Source organism: Seriola aureovittata, chromosome 14 (assembly GCF_021018895.1).
Source record: "Seriola aureovittata isolate HTS-2021-v1 ecotype China chromosome 14, ASM2101889v1, whole genome shotgun sequence".
Classification (NCBI taxonomy): Eukaryota; Metazoa; Chordata; class Actinopteri; order Carangiformes; family Carangidae; genus Seriola; species Seriola aureovittata.
Genome location: NC_079377.1, coordinates 12,227,567 through 12,245,070, shown reverse-complemented (window position 1 = coordinate 12,245,070; position 17,504 = coordinate 12,227,567). Strand labels below are relative to the sequence as shown.

The window sequence follows — 17,504 nt, the reverse complement described above, 5'->3', positions numbered from 1 at the left end:
GTATTATTTCTATCACTGGATCCCTTAGGTATAGTAGGCAGAGATTTAAGCATTTGGATTTGATTCATACAGCAACAGAAAAGACACATACACACAAATGTTATCAACAAAGTGTTATTTTTTCTTTTTTGTGTTTATGAACTCTCTCAGGACATATTATTGTGCTCTCTCAATAACACTTTGTATAATGCACTCAGTAAAAGGACTCTTCATTTTGATTCATTCAGACCCAGGGTACATTTCAAGAGTCAGAACAGGATGCCAGTGGCAGTTATTGTTATTACAGTCTTTTTGAGCAGTAAAATGAAATCATGCCCCAGCAAAAACCTTTTATATTTCCTTTTTGTTTATTTTTAACCTTTACGAGGTGATTTTGAAAGACAGTCATTATGATGAGAAAATATTTGTAGAATGAAATTTGTTTTAATTGCCTGAACAAGTCCATGTCCGCACTATTCTGTTTCACAGCAACACAGAAACATTCTCACAAACTTCCAACTTTAAAAGTAGACTACTGTATGAAATTAAACCTTAAAAACAGAAACAGTCACATCACCATGTTTTCACTTTGAAACAGTGGTTGAATACACAAACTATGCTTTATACCATCTGCAGATCCTTGATTGACGCTGTGGCTTTAACAATGTTTCATGCATCACAAAAATGCAAAGAGTAGGATTTCTCCAACAAGAAAAAAAAAAACAATTAAAACTTAAGCAGGCCTGCCAGTGTTCATAGCAGAGACCACTACAACTAAACACTGTTGACATAATGCTGCTGTTTAATGTATGATAACATACTTCTAGGTCTAAGAGACAATGGGATACTGATCACACTGTATACACAAGAAAAATATCTTAGCTTCTCACATTCAAAAGTCAAATGGAATGGTGAACTTCTCTGTAACACAATAAATACCTCAACATTGAATCTCCAAAATCATCAGCAGTAATTTAACAGCATGTCCCAGGGACTTTTTAAAACTACAATCCAAAAACATTCTGAGACTATTTTCACATGAACAAGCCATTTACAAATACTTAAAATCCCACATATAAGAATCCATTCATCCTGCACCTTTAGGTATCTTTATTTTATCAGATAGTTTATTTAGCTTCTTGTCTTCTTTACATTATTATTATAACATAATTAACACTTCTGAGTCAAAGATTTCCATCCTTGTTCTCACCAGTCAGACAGCTCCATAAAATCCTCCAGGTCACTCATAGTTATTATATCACGGGGCTGATATCGTGGGTGGGCTGAGTTATCATTTTCACAACCTGAGCTTCCTGCAAGCTGGCTGTTTGTGTCACACTCTGGAAACGCCTCATATGAGCCATGTGTGTTGTAAACTGTGTTATATGTTTTCTCTGTATCATTAACTGTGTCCATGTATGGTGTCTTTTCTGGGCTATAGCGTTGCCCTTCAGAGTTCTGTCTCATTTCAGGGGCTGGATAACCGTGGCTGTGACTCTCCCTGACAGGCTGGTCCTGGTCCTGGTAGAGAGTCACAGGGGCTGATGAGCTGTGGGGGGGCACAGAGTTGATAGCTGCAGGTTGGTAGCCTTGGGAATAACCATGGTAGCCTTGATAAAGCACTAAGGGCTTGCCAGCTGGAGGTGCCTGGGAGAGAGGCTGTTGTTGTGGCTTGACCTGCACTTGGGATTGGAGCTGAGGCTGTGGGTACTTTTGCCGGGACTGGGGTCGGGAGGTGCTCTGGCCAGACTCACGCACATTCAGCTGAACATACTTTCCTGTCTCTGGGTCAAAGAAAGTCTTTGTTTTCACTTGAACAGGTACGTCCACTACGAAATACTGACCAGAGCCGAGGTCTTGCAGCACCTTGCGCTGGGTCAGTGGGTAGGACTGAGGGTAGCTTGTCTCTACATGGTACTGTGTCACTGGAGCTGGATGGCTAGTATGGTGGAGAGTGGGAGATGAAGGAACATGAACAACTGTTTTAGGAGCAGCAGTGTTGGAAGCAGGGCCAGCAGCAGGTGAGGCAGTAGGGAGGGTAACAGGGGCAGCAGCATGAGGCGAGGCAACTGGGAGGGAGATAGGACCTGTGGCATGAGGGGAAGCATGGGCAGAGCGGTGCGAGGATTGGCGATCTGAGTGGGAAGAAGGCAAGCTAGACCCCAAAGCTGGGGCATGAGCAAGGGAAATAGGTGAGGAAAAATGGGGGGAAGCCACAGCATGGTGGTTGGGGGAGCATACCTCAGTGGAGGAGGAGGGAGGAGTACTGGGAACTTCCTCAAGTGGTTTCTCAACTCCAGCAGGGGTGTCTGCTGCAGATTTGCACAACTCCTTCTTTATCCTACGAGTAGTCAACCTTTTGGCCCTGCGCAATGCTTTTTCACTCTTTGGGGGAACAGCTGGAGGTTTGCCCAAAGAACGAGACACGTCACTGCTGAAGCTACAAGCTGACTCTGGCCTGTCGTAGTCAAACAGGCCTCGTAAATCTGCCAGGTCTGCTGCGCTGGTGGCAAAACTCTCCACATCCTCTGACATGTTGCTGATGACAGAGCGGGAGTCGTCTTCATCCAGAACAATGCTCCTCCTGGAGTAAGGCCTGTGTTGTGGGAGATGGGCTGCGTAATCCTGTGATGAGGATGCTGGCTGAAAAGTTGAAAATTCTTTGATAGCAGCGAGTCTGTTTAACCCCGTGTCATTGTGTCTCATCTCCTGCTCCTCCTCTACTCTCTCTGACAGCCTTTCCATGGGTGACCCAACTCGGAAATCCTCTCCAAAGTTCTTATGGAAGCGTGGTTTGACTGACTTGGTGAGAGAGGAACCTCTGATGGTATTATCCTTCACCCTGAACATAGAGGGCTTGGCTCCCAGAGCAGGAGAGGAGGTGTTGGAGCGGGGCAGAGATGGAGCTGGAGATGCAGAGCTACGTGGCCTATAAAGCCTTGTGTGGGAACCTGACTCTTCAAGTCCTGATGGATTGTTTCTTTGTTGGGAGGGTAAAGGGGAGCATAGTTGTCTTTCTTTTGGTTTCCTCTCTGATTCTGTTGAGGTGATGGCATAGTACTGGAGAGCATCAATTCTCTGTGCTGCTTTTTTCTGCTCTTCCATCTTAGTGGCTCTCTCCTTTTCCCTCTGAGCTGCAAACTTTTCTTCATCTTCATTTTCTCTCTTTTTAGCCATGATGTCGTCCTCTCTTTGAGCTAGCAACTGTTCTTGTGTTACTCTCTTCTTGTCCTCTTTCAGTGCTGCTTTGCTTTCCTCAAGTAATCTTGTCCTCTCCTCTTTGGCTTGTTTTTCTTCTCTTTGTTTAATAATTGTTTTCTCTTTTTCAGCAGCTTTCCTCTCCTCCACCTTTCTCAGAGCTCTCTTCTTTTCCTCCTCAATTTCAGCCAGTAGCTTCTCCTCAATCTGCTTAGCTTGCCTTTGCTGCTCCTGTAGCGCAGCTCTCTTTTGCTGCTCCTGTAGCGCAGCTCTCTTTTGCTGCTCCTCTTTAACAGCTCTCCTTTGCTGCTCCTCTTGAGCAGCTCTCTTTTGCTGCTCCTCTTCAGCAGCTCTCATTTGCTGCTCCTCTTTAACAGCTCTCCTCTGCTGCTCCTCTTGTGCAGCTCTCCTTTGCTGCTCCTCTTCAGCAGCTCTCATTTGCTGCTCCTCTTGAGCAGCTCTCCTTTGCTGTTCCTCTTGAGCAGCTCTCCTTTGTTGTTCTTCAAATGCAGCTCTTCTTTGCTGTTCCTGTAGTGCAGCTCTCCTTTGCTTCTCCTCTTGTGCAGCTCTCCTTTGCTGTTCCTCTTGTGCAGCTTTTCTTCGCTGCTCCTCTAGCACAACTCTCTCCTCCTCTTGCTGTTTCAATCTCTTCCTCTCCTCATTCTCTTTCATCCGCTGTTCCTCCCTTCTCAGTTTTGCTCTCCTCTCTTCCTCAATCTTAACTCTCTTCTCCTCAGTTTCTTTCACTCTCCTTTCCTCTTCTCTTTGCTTAGCTCTCAACTCCTCTTCTTTTGGAGCAGCTCTGTCTTCCTCTATCTCTTTAGCTCTTCTTTCTTCTTCTGCTCTTCTATCTGCTTCTCTCTGTTTTTCCCGCCTCTCCTTGATCTTAATAGCTATGGCCTCCCTTTCTTTTGCTCTCCTCTCCTCTTCTCTCTGAATGGCTCTCCTCTCTTCTTCAGCCAGAGAAGCTCTACTCTCCTCTATAATGTGTTTTATTTTCATGTCTTCTGCTCTTTTCTCCTCTTCTATCACCTGTTCTTCCTCTGACTGTTTTGCTGTGGTTGCTTCATGCTGAGTTGCAAGCCTTTCTTGTCTCAGCTTTTCTTTTCTCTCCTCTCCCATCTTAGCCAGTTTATTTTCAATCTTTTCTTTTCTTAGAGTTGTTGTGCTTACCTCTATGTTGTGCACTTGCCCTAAAGTGGGTTGTGGCATAGAGTTTTTATCCAAATATGGTACTAAACATTCTTCAGGTTTTTGATTGGCATTGGTGTTATCAAGTGATTTTAGGTGTTGTGACACAGACGTGTTTCTTGGCCTGTTGACTTCTTGCAAGGAAGGATCGTCTGGCTGATGAATACCTTGATCTACTTGACAAAGTCTTTGAGTATCAGTTCCAGTCACTTGTTCTTCACTTCCCTGGTTCTTGAGATGGGTTGTTGGCAATTTGTTTCTTTCTTTGAGACATTGTGCATGTTTTGCCCCAGCATCTAATACACCTGTGGCATCCAAAACCATTTTCTCTTGTCTTTCTTTTTCTCCCAGTTTGAACATTCCCGTCCTTTGGTGTTCTTTCTCTGTAATGGGAAATACTGGTGCTTTGGTCTCTTTGTTCACTTTGGCACTCACCTCTGTCTTATTTGGCAAACTTTTCTCTTTCACAGAGATGTCTTTTGGGTCAGCACTGAACACTGGACGTCTGCTGTGACGAGTCTGTATTAGTGGGAAGAATCCTTCCTTTTTGTTGGGTGGGAATTCCTGAACTGTGTTTTCCTGCTCTTCTGAAACAATTACTTTTAATCTGGCATAGTCTGCAATTGCGGATATTTCAGGTATTGTGGATACCCTTTCTTTTGGTTTTGGTTTAACTTCAGGTTTATCTTTGACTGAATTTTCCCTTGTTGGATGTGAATTTCTTGAGCTCTGTCTTTCCCTTGCTGATAAAGTGGATTGGCTCACTGTGGGATGTCTTCTGATGTGATTATCTTGACCTGCTTCCATCCTTTCATTATTACTCTGCCTCTCTGTGGGACCATCACTCTGTTTTGAAGCCAGCTTATCTTCTGTTTCCCAGTTTTTCTTTTCTATGTTCTGATTTTGAGCGCTTACTGAACTTGATTCCACTGTTTTCCTTTTACTTTGATCCAACACAAAGACTTCATTTTTTACTTCTTTGTATGGTTTATTGCTGACAGCCGCCTTGTTTGGTAGTAGACCTGGAAATTCCCCTTCCTTTGAAACAGTATCTAATATCTCTCCAACATTTGCACTATTGTGTGGTTCATCATTTGTTTCTACTACCCCTTGCACTTGAAAGTAGTTTCCCTCCATTGATTCAACTACTGATTTCCTACTTTCCTTATCCTTCCCTTTTTCAGGATTTCCATTTTCAGCATGGGTATTCTCAGTTGTAGCATTTATGCTGTTCTGTTGATTGCTGATTTTCAACGAACTGGACAGTTTTCTCTCATTGGACAGCTCCTGTTGTCCGCCTAATTTGTCTTCTAAATTTTCTTTCATCTGCTTCTCATTGTATGCTGGAGTGGGGACTTTGGTTTTGTCTTTATTGTTTTCTTCACAACTAGATGATGCAACTTGTTTATGTTCATTAGTTACAACCACATCAGAAGGGACAGTTGTGACATGATGTTTTCTTACCATTTTCAGGTTGTCCTTCTCAGTTACTGCTGGCACAACTTTGATGGCAATGCTATCTATATGCACATCATCGTCCACTTCATTATATTCTCCAATGTGCGTCTCTTCATGCTTTAGTTTTGGAGATACATTTCTGTTTTGATTCTCATTTACATGGTGAGATGGAGTGGTTTTCTTGACTGGCTTTGGTGGTGTTGAGTCATGGCTCTTTTTCTCCAGTAGGGGTGCACTCTTGCCATCTATATTCCTGTTGTTGGATGGATTTACAACAGCTGTCAAATCTTCTTTCACTGATAGCTTGACATCATGTTTTATCAGAGTTTCGGCATCAGCCCTGTTGGACTCATTCTTGACGTTGATTACTGTGTTCTCCACTTTGGCCATTACGTTCTCATTGGTATGTGCTGTTTGGGTTTTTGGTGGATTTTTGTCTTCTGTATTCCTTTTTCCTTCATCTTTCTTCATACTCTTTGCTGAGCTCTCTCTTGGTGTTTTATTTGAGTAGTCTTTCATGTCCCTTGCTATTATGTCCTGCTTGTAGAGAAGGGGTTGAGTTTCAGCCAACACTTTATTTTTAGCAGTGACTGTGGATGGCACACCTTTTTCAGGCAGTGGTTCTGTAAGTTGTATTTCCCTTTTGGGTCTTGCATTTATAGAAGAACTCTCCTGGGGATCAGTCTCTTTCTTAATAACATTCTCAGACACATTGTTCTTTATTGTCCTTAGAGTTGAAGTTTCAGGATGATTACTTACATCAACTTTAGTTTGATCTTCCATCATTGTGGGATGAGTTTCCTGTACGACTCTGTCTTTTGCCTTTGCTACGCTCACTTCCTTTGAAGATTTATTTCCTTTACTTAATTCTAGACCTGAGCTGGGATGACATTTATCTATCTCTGAGTTACTGCACTCTTTCTCCTTTGGATATATTTGTTCTTGGGTGCTGTCATCCACATGATCATTGCTCTCAGATGGCTGTCTTTCTCGTACAGTTACCATTATTCCCATGATCTGCAAGGAGTCTTCAGCCACAGGCACCTTGTTCTGACCGAAGGCAAGATGTAGCAGAGGTGCTGAGTCCTCATCACCTGCTTCATGCTTACTCTCAGGCTTTTCTGTTGTCAAAGGTTTGGAGCTTTCAGTTTTGACCAGAGCTGTAGCTTGTGATGGATCCTCTTTCTTCTTGTTCTGTTGGTCAGTGCTTATGGCAGGATTACCTTTAAGTCCCTCTTTCTCTTTTCCAGAGTTTGCTCCATGATTTGCTTCCTGTTTTCCTTGGTTGTTCTTTGGTGCTTGCTCTTTACTTGGCATTGGCGATTTAATTCCTGATTGATTCTCTTTCTTTTGATTTTCTACCAAGCCCTCATCTGTGCTTGCAGTATAACGTCCTGTCTGTTTTGCAACTTCGGGTGGTTCTGACACACTGCCATTGCTCTTCACTGGTTCAACTTGTTTGTGTGATTGGTCTACTAGCTGACCGGTGGTTACTTCAGACTTTACTGGTATTGTAGCAGAGCTGGGTGTTGACATAGACTTGACTGGTTCCATCTGTATTCCTGAAAGCTCCATCTGGTGCTTTGGTGTTATATTACTGGACATTGTGCTTTCATGCTTTTTAGACACCTCCTGTGATGGTGGCCTCTGTCGTATACTATTATTCTGAATACTTGCTAATTGCTTTGTAGGGTGTTTGGACATAATACCATCTCTTAGGGCAAAACCCTTTTCTTTAATTGCTGAAATCTCTTTTTCAGCATGAGCTTTTATTTTGGAAGTCAGAATCTCCTGCTTGGTCTGCACTCTCTCTTTATGGGACAATGCTCTGGGAGGGATAAAATGCGAATCTTTACCTGGACCTACACTGTGCTCGGTTAACTTATGTTTTCTTTCAAGGGGAACCAGTTTAGTCAAATCAGAAACTCTTCGCTGTGAAACATCAGTGTGTTTCACAGGGTCACATTTTTCCAACTTTTCAACATTGTCATCCTTCACTTTATCAGTAACTGTGTCACAGTTTGCTCTATTATCTACATGGGTAGTTAAATAATTAGCACTGGATAATTTGAATTGTTTGGATGACTCACTGTAAACATAGTGACTGTCTGTTACCTCAGTGGATTTAAAGCCGCCTACTTCCTCCTTATTTTCTGTGTTAGCTTTTGCAAATCCCCTCGTAGGACTATGTTTGTCTTTTGATTTCTCGTTGTTCACTCTCTTGACTTTGTCAAGAGATAGAGCTGGTGTTTCATTGGCATCATTTGAAGAACCGTGTCCAGTAGTTGACACTTTGTTTGTGTTAGTTGAAACAGAATTAGTCAAAACATATTTCTCTCTTAAAAATTCATCAGCCCCTGTATCAGCTTGATCTTTACCATTTCTGCTGACAGCTGACTCTTCCTTGTGTTGTTGCATTTGGGTTGCCTGGTCATTCTTTTTGTGATCCTCATTTTTATTCATATTTCCCCTCACATCTTTATTTGTAATGTCATCATCTTTTATGATGATAGAGTTTCTGACTTTCTCTTTTTGCTCTCCTCTCATTTTCTCCTTTATTTTGGCCAATTCTGCTTTAGCTTTTGCTAACTCTGTCTTAACTTGTTCAACTTTATCTGGCTGATTTCTGACCTGTTGTATCACTGTTAGTTTTACCGCAGGTTTAGCTAACCTTTCCTGCAGGCTCTCTGTTTTGCTGGATTGCTCCATCTTTGTCTGCTCTGCTTTGCTCTCTTTAACCTTTGCCTCTTTGGATTTACGTATCTGTGTTGTAGGTGGCTCTGCATTTTCTTGAGCTTTCTCTTGTTTAATATCCTTAACTTTAATGTGGTCTGCTTTGACCTCTCCTATTTCAACTACCTTTGTTTTCTCTTGTTCGGTTTTAGCTGGTTGCTCTTTTATCTGCTCTTGTTTAGCTTGTTCTGCTTTTCTAAGATCTGTTTGAACCTGTTCTGCTTTAACCTTTTCTGCTCTGATTTGTTCTGCCTCTCTCTGGTCTCTTTCAATTTGTTTTGCTTTAGTCTCTTCTTCCTCAATTTGCTCCACTTTGATCCTTTCTCTTGTGGCCTGTACAGTTTGCTGTATTTTTGCCTGCTCGGTCTTTCCTAGGTCAGTTTTTATGTGTTCTTCTTTCAGCCTTTCTGCTTTAGCTTGTTCAGCTTTGACCTGCTCACCCTGCTCCTTTTTCATGTGCGTGACTCCTGCTTCCTCTGTAATATTTCTTGACTCTTCTGTTACCTCCTGTACTCTGGTTTGCTCTACCTTTGTCTGTTCCTCTCTTGCACGCTCTGGTTGTTTTTCTCTGGACTGATCTGCCTGTTCCCCTTTTTTCTTCTCCTGTTTAACATGTTCTGCTTTAGTCTGTTTTACTCTCTCGTGTTCTGTTAGTTCTGCTTTGGCCTGTTCTGCTTTGACTTTCTCTGAACCAGCCTGCTCTGCTAAAATTAACCTCGCCGACTCTGCTTTGGGCTGCTCCACTTGAGCCCAGTGCTGAACCTTTGCCAGCTCTGCTTGGGCGTGTTTTGCTGTTATATATTCTACTGAGGCCTGTTCAGCCTTGACCTCAACAAACTGTCTATCCTTCATCTGGTTTGCCATTGTGCGAGCAGCTGCATTGTCGTTATTAGATAATTTTTTCTGCATATTATGTTCAAACTGTGGTTTGGCTTGCACTGGCTGGAGACTTTGCATTTCATGTCCCTTTGGGACTGGCGTACATTGTTTTCTCTGACTTGTTTCTTTCATGGGCAAAGTTTTATCTTTATTAGAATTGAAGCTGTGTTGGTTACTGTATTCCTGATCAGTATATCTATTATAATTCTGTGGCTGATAATTTTCTTTCATCACATTTTCCTCATTGTGTCCATAATACTTTTGAGGTACACATTTGTCCCTAATTGCTACCGGTTGCTTTGGTGCATAATAGGCTTGATTTTCTACAGTACCAAATGGAGCATATTGTGGCAGCTGGTTTGAAATGTTAGGATTGACCAACCCAGTATTTTTATGAGAGGATGTTCCAGGATCAAAACTCTGCCTCAGCTCTATTTTTTCAATTTCTTTATTTATACGTTGCTGATTTTCTCCTCTGTATTTGTCTCTGGGTATATTTAGTTCCTCCTTTATCGTGGCTGTTCTTTGGTAAGCCTGTGCATGTTGGTCTTTTTCGATTAAAGCGGTTATCTCTTGTTTCCATGGAGAGTTAGCTGATTTCAGACTGAGCTTTCCTGTGTCTTGACTGCTTGTCTCTCTCCACCTATCCTGCGAGGACACATTACTGTAATCATGTTTGTTGTCTTTGAGCTGCTGATATCTATCCTCCTTTGTGAATTCCCTTCCCACTGTTTCATTAAAATGTTGCTCAGCATTTGCCTTACTTATTAAATATTCTCTGGTTTGATTGTTGTCAGCATTTAGCCTTGGTGTTTCTGTAGCTGTATACGATGGTTTAAGCCTGTGTACATCCCCTCCCAGAGTTTCCACATTATCTATCATCCCTTGCTTGTAGGGAGTAAATGACAATAAGTCTTCACGGAGATTCTGTCCATTAGCCAGCTGATTGGTGGTGTAATTTTCAGGTATGAAGCCAGTGAACCTGGAGTGATGAACCATCTCACCTTGCATCTGAGCTTTCTGGTAATCACTTAAAGTGTATTGTGAATGTTGGCCTGTATGTGCTGTGGCAGGTTGAGAATTTAGTGTTGCAAGTGACAATCCGGGGTTTTGATGCTGGTTTGCATAATGATGTGAAGCAACATCTGTCCTGGTGGATTCCTCTACATGGGTAAACTGAATGTCTGGATCGGGAAGATCAGGGATGTCTATTATAGTGTCTTTAGGTTCCTTGATAGAGGGTGGTTTGTTTTTCTCTGGTTTTTCCAAACCTTTAAATTTGGTAGGACTGTAGGTGTTTTTTACTCTCTTCCTGTTGTCTTTGAGATTGAAGAGCAGGCTTGTTGCTCTGGATTTGTAGCTGGACAGCCTAACATCAGGTGTTGCTCCCCTGCTTTCAGCTCGGACTGGAGGATGTTCCACAGGTTGAGGCGAAACTGCATATGGTCGGACCTCTGACGTCTCTGCCTCTTGATGTGCATGGACTGAAGGTGTGAGCAGCTGACTGATGTTGAAGGCAGTAGTGCTTGTGTTACTTCTGACAACATTTGGTGCCACTGATACTGCGTTGTTGCCAAAGGGAATTAAATTATCATTGCTATGAAGTACTCCTTGTTGATTTGCTGCCATTGCTGTTGCCACATTTTGCTCTGTCATCATTTTGATTTTTTGATGGAGGGCTTTCACGGAGCTGATGGTGTCCCGGACACGTCGAGACATCTCGATGGTAGGTGATGCAGTTGACGGACGCTGGGATGGGAGCCTGTTAGTTCCCAGGCTCTGCGTCCGCTTCCTGTGAGGGTAATGACCTATCAATTCTGACTCACAGCGTTTTTCCACGGCCGCAGCTTTCTGCAGCATTGTGGATGTTGACGTGGAGCGTGGAGGTGTGGGAGGACCCACTGGTGCCAATTTATTCCTTGGGTGTCTGATATCCCTCTCCTCCAACCTATAATGACCCTGTGGTTGGGCCTCCAGTGAAAGCTCCTTGTACATTGGTGTCTCATACCATTTAGGAAACTGTGAGCAGTGCATAAACCCTGAGACTTCTCCTTGTTGAAAAGGAAACCTGTTATGGTCCCTCCATACCTTGAAGGGACTAAACTCACTGTGTATGAAGAAGTTAGAGTTACAGTTGACCTGGGTGGACATGCTGTGTTTACTGTGGGAAGAGCTCATGAAAGAGGATGCAGAATTCATATGAGCCACTGCTGCAACTTCAGAGGAGTAGAAGCTGGTGTCTCGGGATGAGAAGGGGCCAGATGAGGGGAAATGATCACTGTTAAAGTTTTGCTGGTATGATGTCGAGAATTCAGAAAGTTCCTGTTGGATACTCATTAGAGCTGATTTGTCCCAGCTTGTGTCATCATTCCACTCTCTGACTTTACCATCCATCCCTGCTCCATCCCTGTGTCCCTCAGAGTTAAAAGCTCTGATGAGGGACGAAACTCTGGAGCGGCTTCTGCGTTGCTGTGAACTCAACTCTGTGGCTCCATTGCTGAGGAAAGACAGCTGTTCTTCCCTCAGAGATTTCTCCTGTTGAGAGGTTTCCACAAAGGAGTGCTGGAATGTGGCAGAAACCCTCCCTTGTGTCCTTTCCCCATAAACCTCCCACTGAGGATCTCTGTGGATCTCAGCCCCATACATTCCTCCATGGATCCAGTCCTGTCCATACTGCTGCACCCTGAGGGTGAAGCTCTCATGGGCAGCTCTCTTAAGTTCCTCCCTCTCTGTGTCATCTCTGTCTCTGTCCTGGCCACTCTGGCTAAAGGCCAGCTGTCTGTCTCTCTGGCTGCAGGGTGAAGATGAACACAAGTCTGAGTCATTATAAACAGCCTCATCTCCAATGCAGAGACTCCTGAATGCTCGATCTGTCAGAGTGCTGACCTCTCGGTCAGTCTCGTCCAGAAACGACCCACCGCTGGAAGTATCACTGTAGCCTCCATCGCTGTGCTTACGATGCCCGCCACTCTTCCGGCCTGAGCGCCGCTTTTCAACTGAGGTCATGATGCAGGCTCGCTAACAAAGAGCTCTGTCCTCAGTTGCTCAGTCATCCATGCGAACACAGACCTCAAAATTATACACTCTGTCTGCTGCTGGAGCTGCAGGACCCAGAGTTTGGGGCCCCTGGTCAGGACTTTGTGCAGCCAGTTGCTCCTAAGGCATTGTGCCTTTTAGTTGGCCTCTGTCCACAGAATCCTCGAATTTGTTGTTCTCCTACAGGAGAAGAGAAAGGAGCGTTAGCCTGGATCTGACCAAGCCCTCACATAACCATTCATCCTAAAAGAAACAGTTGTAAAATAGTGTTTGCATGATGTGTGATGTATTTCAACCTTAATCCAAAGTCTTAGATACACACAATGTTTTCTCTCATTTGAAAACTGTACCTCATTTGTTGTGGTGCTTAATTCATGATAGCTGGCCTTGAGGCGAAGCTTTTTTCCTTTGCATTACGCAGCAATGTACTGTATGTGCCTCTGAAAACAGCCCTGTAAATCCTTCCACTCAATCACTGTGACCTTCAGAGACATGCTGTGAATAAAACTACACTGTTGCTAGGCACAGTAAAGACAGCCTCACGTGAGTTATTTTGGGAAAGCAGAATGCAACCGTAGTTGAGCAAACACACAAACACACACACACACACACACACACACTCACACACACACACACACACACACACACACACACACACACACACACACACACACACACACACACACACACACACACACACACACACACACACACACACACACACACACTCACACACACACACACACACACTCACACACACACACACAGGACTTCCAGCAAGTTTTTTGTCTTTGAGTCAAAAAGTCTGGTTATGACCAGTCTACTGTAACATTACATTGAAAACTAATCTTGTAGTAAAACCATTTGGTTTTACTACAGTACGGAGAGAGCAGGTGGAAAGCGGATTAAAATATCCTTACGTAGAAGTGCTACTAAACAGAGATTTCAGAGGTAAAGTTAGGATGTTTATTGCTGGTTTACACAGTCTGTCATCTAACATGATTTAATGTGACATTTAAGTTATTTAAAACCAACTTCATTTAAATTAGACTACTTAAAACATTAACATCACCAAAAGGCTGTGTTTACAAAATAAAAAGTTTATAAAGCATTCAAAAATTACAGGAGTATGAATTAGGTATTAGTGGTGTTCTTAAACAGCAAAGCCCATGGGTGAGTGCTGTGACATATTTGTGACTGTTGACATCATGACCTGTCCTATCCTTGTTACTCTCACTCATCACCAGTAAGCTGCCTGCAGTGCATTGCTTATGGGTGGACCTCAAAGCTGCACTTATAATTAATTGGATTTAAAATGTAAAAATTATATAATGCAGCACACACTCCAACCTCTTATCTCATACTCCCTCTGTTGTACTGTGCTTTTTAAATAAAATCTTCGTCCAATAAGAGGCAACAAGGTAACGTAATGGGTATGTTCTGGCTGAATTAACTGCAGCTGCCAGGCAGCCGTCACCTTGCTCAGAATATCCAGTAGTTCATTAATATCTTCTGACCTGGAGGCCAGCCATCTCATACACATGTACAGAGCAGCTACACACCACAATGTTGTACTGCTAAGTCAGTATCAAATGAAAGGAAGTTTTAAAATGTCATGCAACACCTTTCTCCTTAAGCAGAAAACAACTTAGGCAAAGGTATGTTTTTTTATAGTGACACACACAAATCTTCTTCTTATTGATGGAAAGCATTAAGAAAACATTCAAGATACAAAGACTCTGACTTCTAATTTCTGGGTCACTCTTTTGCTCCATCAAAAGAACAATTCAAAAGTGATGTAACTGCCCCTAATTTGAGCAGTTTTTGCATGTCCAACTGTCAGGGTGATTTCTGTTTATTCTTGCATGTGACAGGTTTATTTTTGTCCGGGGACTGGCCTCTAAAACTTGACACCAAAGAGGCCTCGTTTTCAGAGGATCTGTGGTCCAAGCGAAGTCTGAACAGCAGCAAATCTGTCACTTCTGAGAGCAGAAATATTTATAAATGTCAGCGACTGTCAGTGGAATAAAAACAAGTTCTGTCAGTGGAGTTAAACACCGCACAATACCTTTAGTAAGCAAACGTGTATTTTCTGGAATTTTGTCATATATTTACATTTATCTTCACGTCTCTATATTTAATTTTAACTCTTAAAATGAAACTCATTCATGCTTTCAAAATTCATGCATGTATAGAAGGTTGAGTATATCTATATATTGTTTAAAATTTTCTCTTAGGCTTTTTATATATTGTGATTTTGTGTCATTCTCTCAACATGAGCAACAAAGTACAGTGAGCTCTTATCTTACCTTTCAGGTTTTATAATCCATAGTGTGAGCCTTATTGTAAACTCCTCACAAGGCTCCGTCTCCTCAAGAAGGCCTTGGTGATCTAATCCTACCCTGTCACCCCACACAAGCCCTCACTGGCAGCTCTGGCTCTTCCTATTGACAACAATCCAAAGCAAAAACCTCTTTATAGTCCACAGTCAAGTCTTTGAGCATCTGACCAGAAGAAGGCAGCGGGACTCGGGGGGCTAACGACCAGACAGAAATAGAGGACTTGTCCTAGAGAGAGTGTCCACCATTGGGGACAGAAGGAGGGCTTCAACTAGCATGCGGGTTTGCAAGATCCTTTGGTGTCGAGTGTCAGACGGATGAAACAAACAGCCTCTCAACTATTTATAAATCTGGACAGCTAGCTGTTGGCAATTAGCAGCTAGAGCTAACTGTCAGCAAACTGGGACAATGTTACAACTGGCTGAGGAGGTTGTGGGGTCTAAACCAGGAGAATAGCCTTTTCCCTTCCCTGAAGATGTGTTATTATGGTGTAGGTGGGGGTGGAGGGGGGACTGTAGTTTGGGTGCCCCCCGATGGGAGACATAAATAACTCGATTGCCTCACACTGGAGTGCCACCCTCTTCACTGAACAAAATTGACAAGCACTATATGGAGTGTCAACAAGTGGCACTTGGTCACCACCCACCTGCTATTATCACTATAGACTTGAATGAAGCTTTGTATTGAATAGAAGGCTGAAATATTTGATCAGATCTGTCACATTTTATCATTCATTTTCTTCTCACTGTGATTTTTCATATCTGAGACGCTCCTTTCAATATAAGTTTCACACTCACTTATAACACTGTTTAATCCCCCTGGCTACAGCCTCGCTCAACCCCAGCAGAAAAGGCCATAAGGCAGAGGAAGGGGAGGAACTGAACCTCCTCCTTTCACTCCCCCACCCCCCACTCCTACAGCCTGCTGCTATAATAGGAGATTGCTGTAGCAGATAGTTTCCTGGGATTCTTGGCGGGTGCAGGCGGGATGATGGACACACACACATGGGCCTTAACGGAGACGCACTCCTCCACATATGCCCACACACCCACACACACACACACACACACACACACACACACACACACACACACACACACACAGAGTCACTCAGATGGCTTTACATACAGCTCACCAAACTTTGGGAAAGGCTGAGGTAATCCCTTTTTAACTAATCTCTTTCCTCCCTGCTAAACAAACTCCATCTCTGCACCCACACGACCTTCCCATCCACCATTTTTCTCTCCACACTGGACTCTGAATGTCAGTAACATCCATCTCTTGATTCCTTTCATGAGATAATCAGCTTCACATCTCAAAACATCATCATCCAGAATTTGCAACTTGCTGATATGGGGGCCTATCATCTTGTTTTGCTACTTACTTTCGGGCTCTCAATGCTCAGCACTTGTTAAAAAATTGTTTTGATTAATAAAATTTAATTTACAAAGACTTCCCTCAGCAAAAATTACTGAGTGTGTTTATCCAAACTGCTCAATTTTCCCATTGAGGTTTGATATAAAGCCTGTTATGGGAAGTCTGGACAAGTTTCCTGCTCACTACGTCCCTCTAGTGGACAAACCAAGAACATACATCCAATTCCATTTGGTCTGTACTGAAATATATGTATATATGTATATATATATATATATATATATATATATATATACAGTATCAGTCCAACTTTATATATAAATAATTTTTGCACAACTTTGCTGTATAGTTTAGTATTAGTTGTATTGTGAATTGTGAAGCTGCTGGGGACTGTAAGCATCGATCACAAACGCTGAGGATGCTCTTCTTCCCTGTGCTGAGTAAGGACGAGCAGAGATGTGGTTATGTGGGAGACAGCAGACAGGCACATTACTTGCTGCATTAAGATATGCTTTGTTTGTATTATCTCCATTTAGAGATGAGCTTAATTGATTCTAATTGATTGGGTTATTGATCAGTTCTGTTGCAGCAATTAAAAGCAGAGATGATATTGTGTTTTGGTCCTTCACTGGATCGGGCCTGAATGCATTTGAATTCTAAAATGTAGGTGTTGCACCCAGTGTCAGGCAAAAGAATTATATGTACGCCCCTATGTGTGTCTTTCTTTAGCATACTGTCTTTTTCTGTGCGCCTTATATTGTCCGTGTGTGTCTGTGGATGGGTGCATGTGCACAACGTCTCCCTGTTTCAGGACATATTTCCCCACATCCCTGCAAAAAATATTTCATTACTGCAACAAAAGAAGCCCATTAACTGCACTGTAAGAACAGAGTTCAACTGCTGTCCCCCATATTCACCATGTTTGTCTGCTTTTCTGGCCGCTCTCCAGCTAATTTGATATAACAATGCTCCACAAAACCGCCTCAGGACTTTTTTTAGGTGACAGAAAATTATCAATGATGCCACATGCACAGCTGAATGTCAACACCAACTTGACTTGTTTATGAAATATTAAAGCAGTGAATTATGGGCACCATGCAGAACTTAATGATGATCGGAGTCATTATAACTTCAGCATCCTTTGTTTTGGCTAATGATTAAATTCCACAACTACTGTATTCAATTTTGGAGAGATTGAATGTGTTTTTCACGTCTTTTGTATGAGTTGGCTGGATTCCGTTGTCCATATTGGTACATTTTAGGAAAAGGAGCTGATTTGTATAAGGATATTGTGTTATCATTAGCTGCCATGTCACA

General features: G+C 42.7%; 1 protein-coding gene across 2 annotated transcripts; it reads right to left on the bottom strand.

Annotated features, from left to right (window-relative positions):
* Positions 1-98: 98 nt before the first annotated feature.
* LOC130181603 (centromere-associated protein E) lies at positions 99-14,913 on the bottom strand. Of its 2 annotated transcripts, XM_056395928.1 has the most exons (3): positions 14,784-14,913; positions 2,221-12,654; positions 1,623-1,918 (listed from the first exon to the last, which is right to left on the bottom strand). In XM_056395928.1, the coding sequence occupies exons 2-3, from the start codon at positions 12,442-12,444 to the stop codon at positions 1,769-1,771; spliced, it is 10,374 nt and encodes a 3,457-aa protein (XP_056251903.1). In that variant the 5' UTR covers positions 12,445-12,654; positions 14,784-14,913; the 3' UTR covers positions 1,623-1,768. The 2 variants fall into 2 exon arrangements, with proteins under 2 accessions (XP_056251902.1, XP_056251903.1); XM_056395927.1 differs by having other exon boundaries at positions 99-12,654.
* Between the last annotated feature and the right edge of the window lie 2,591 nt (positions 14,914-17,504).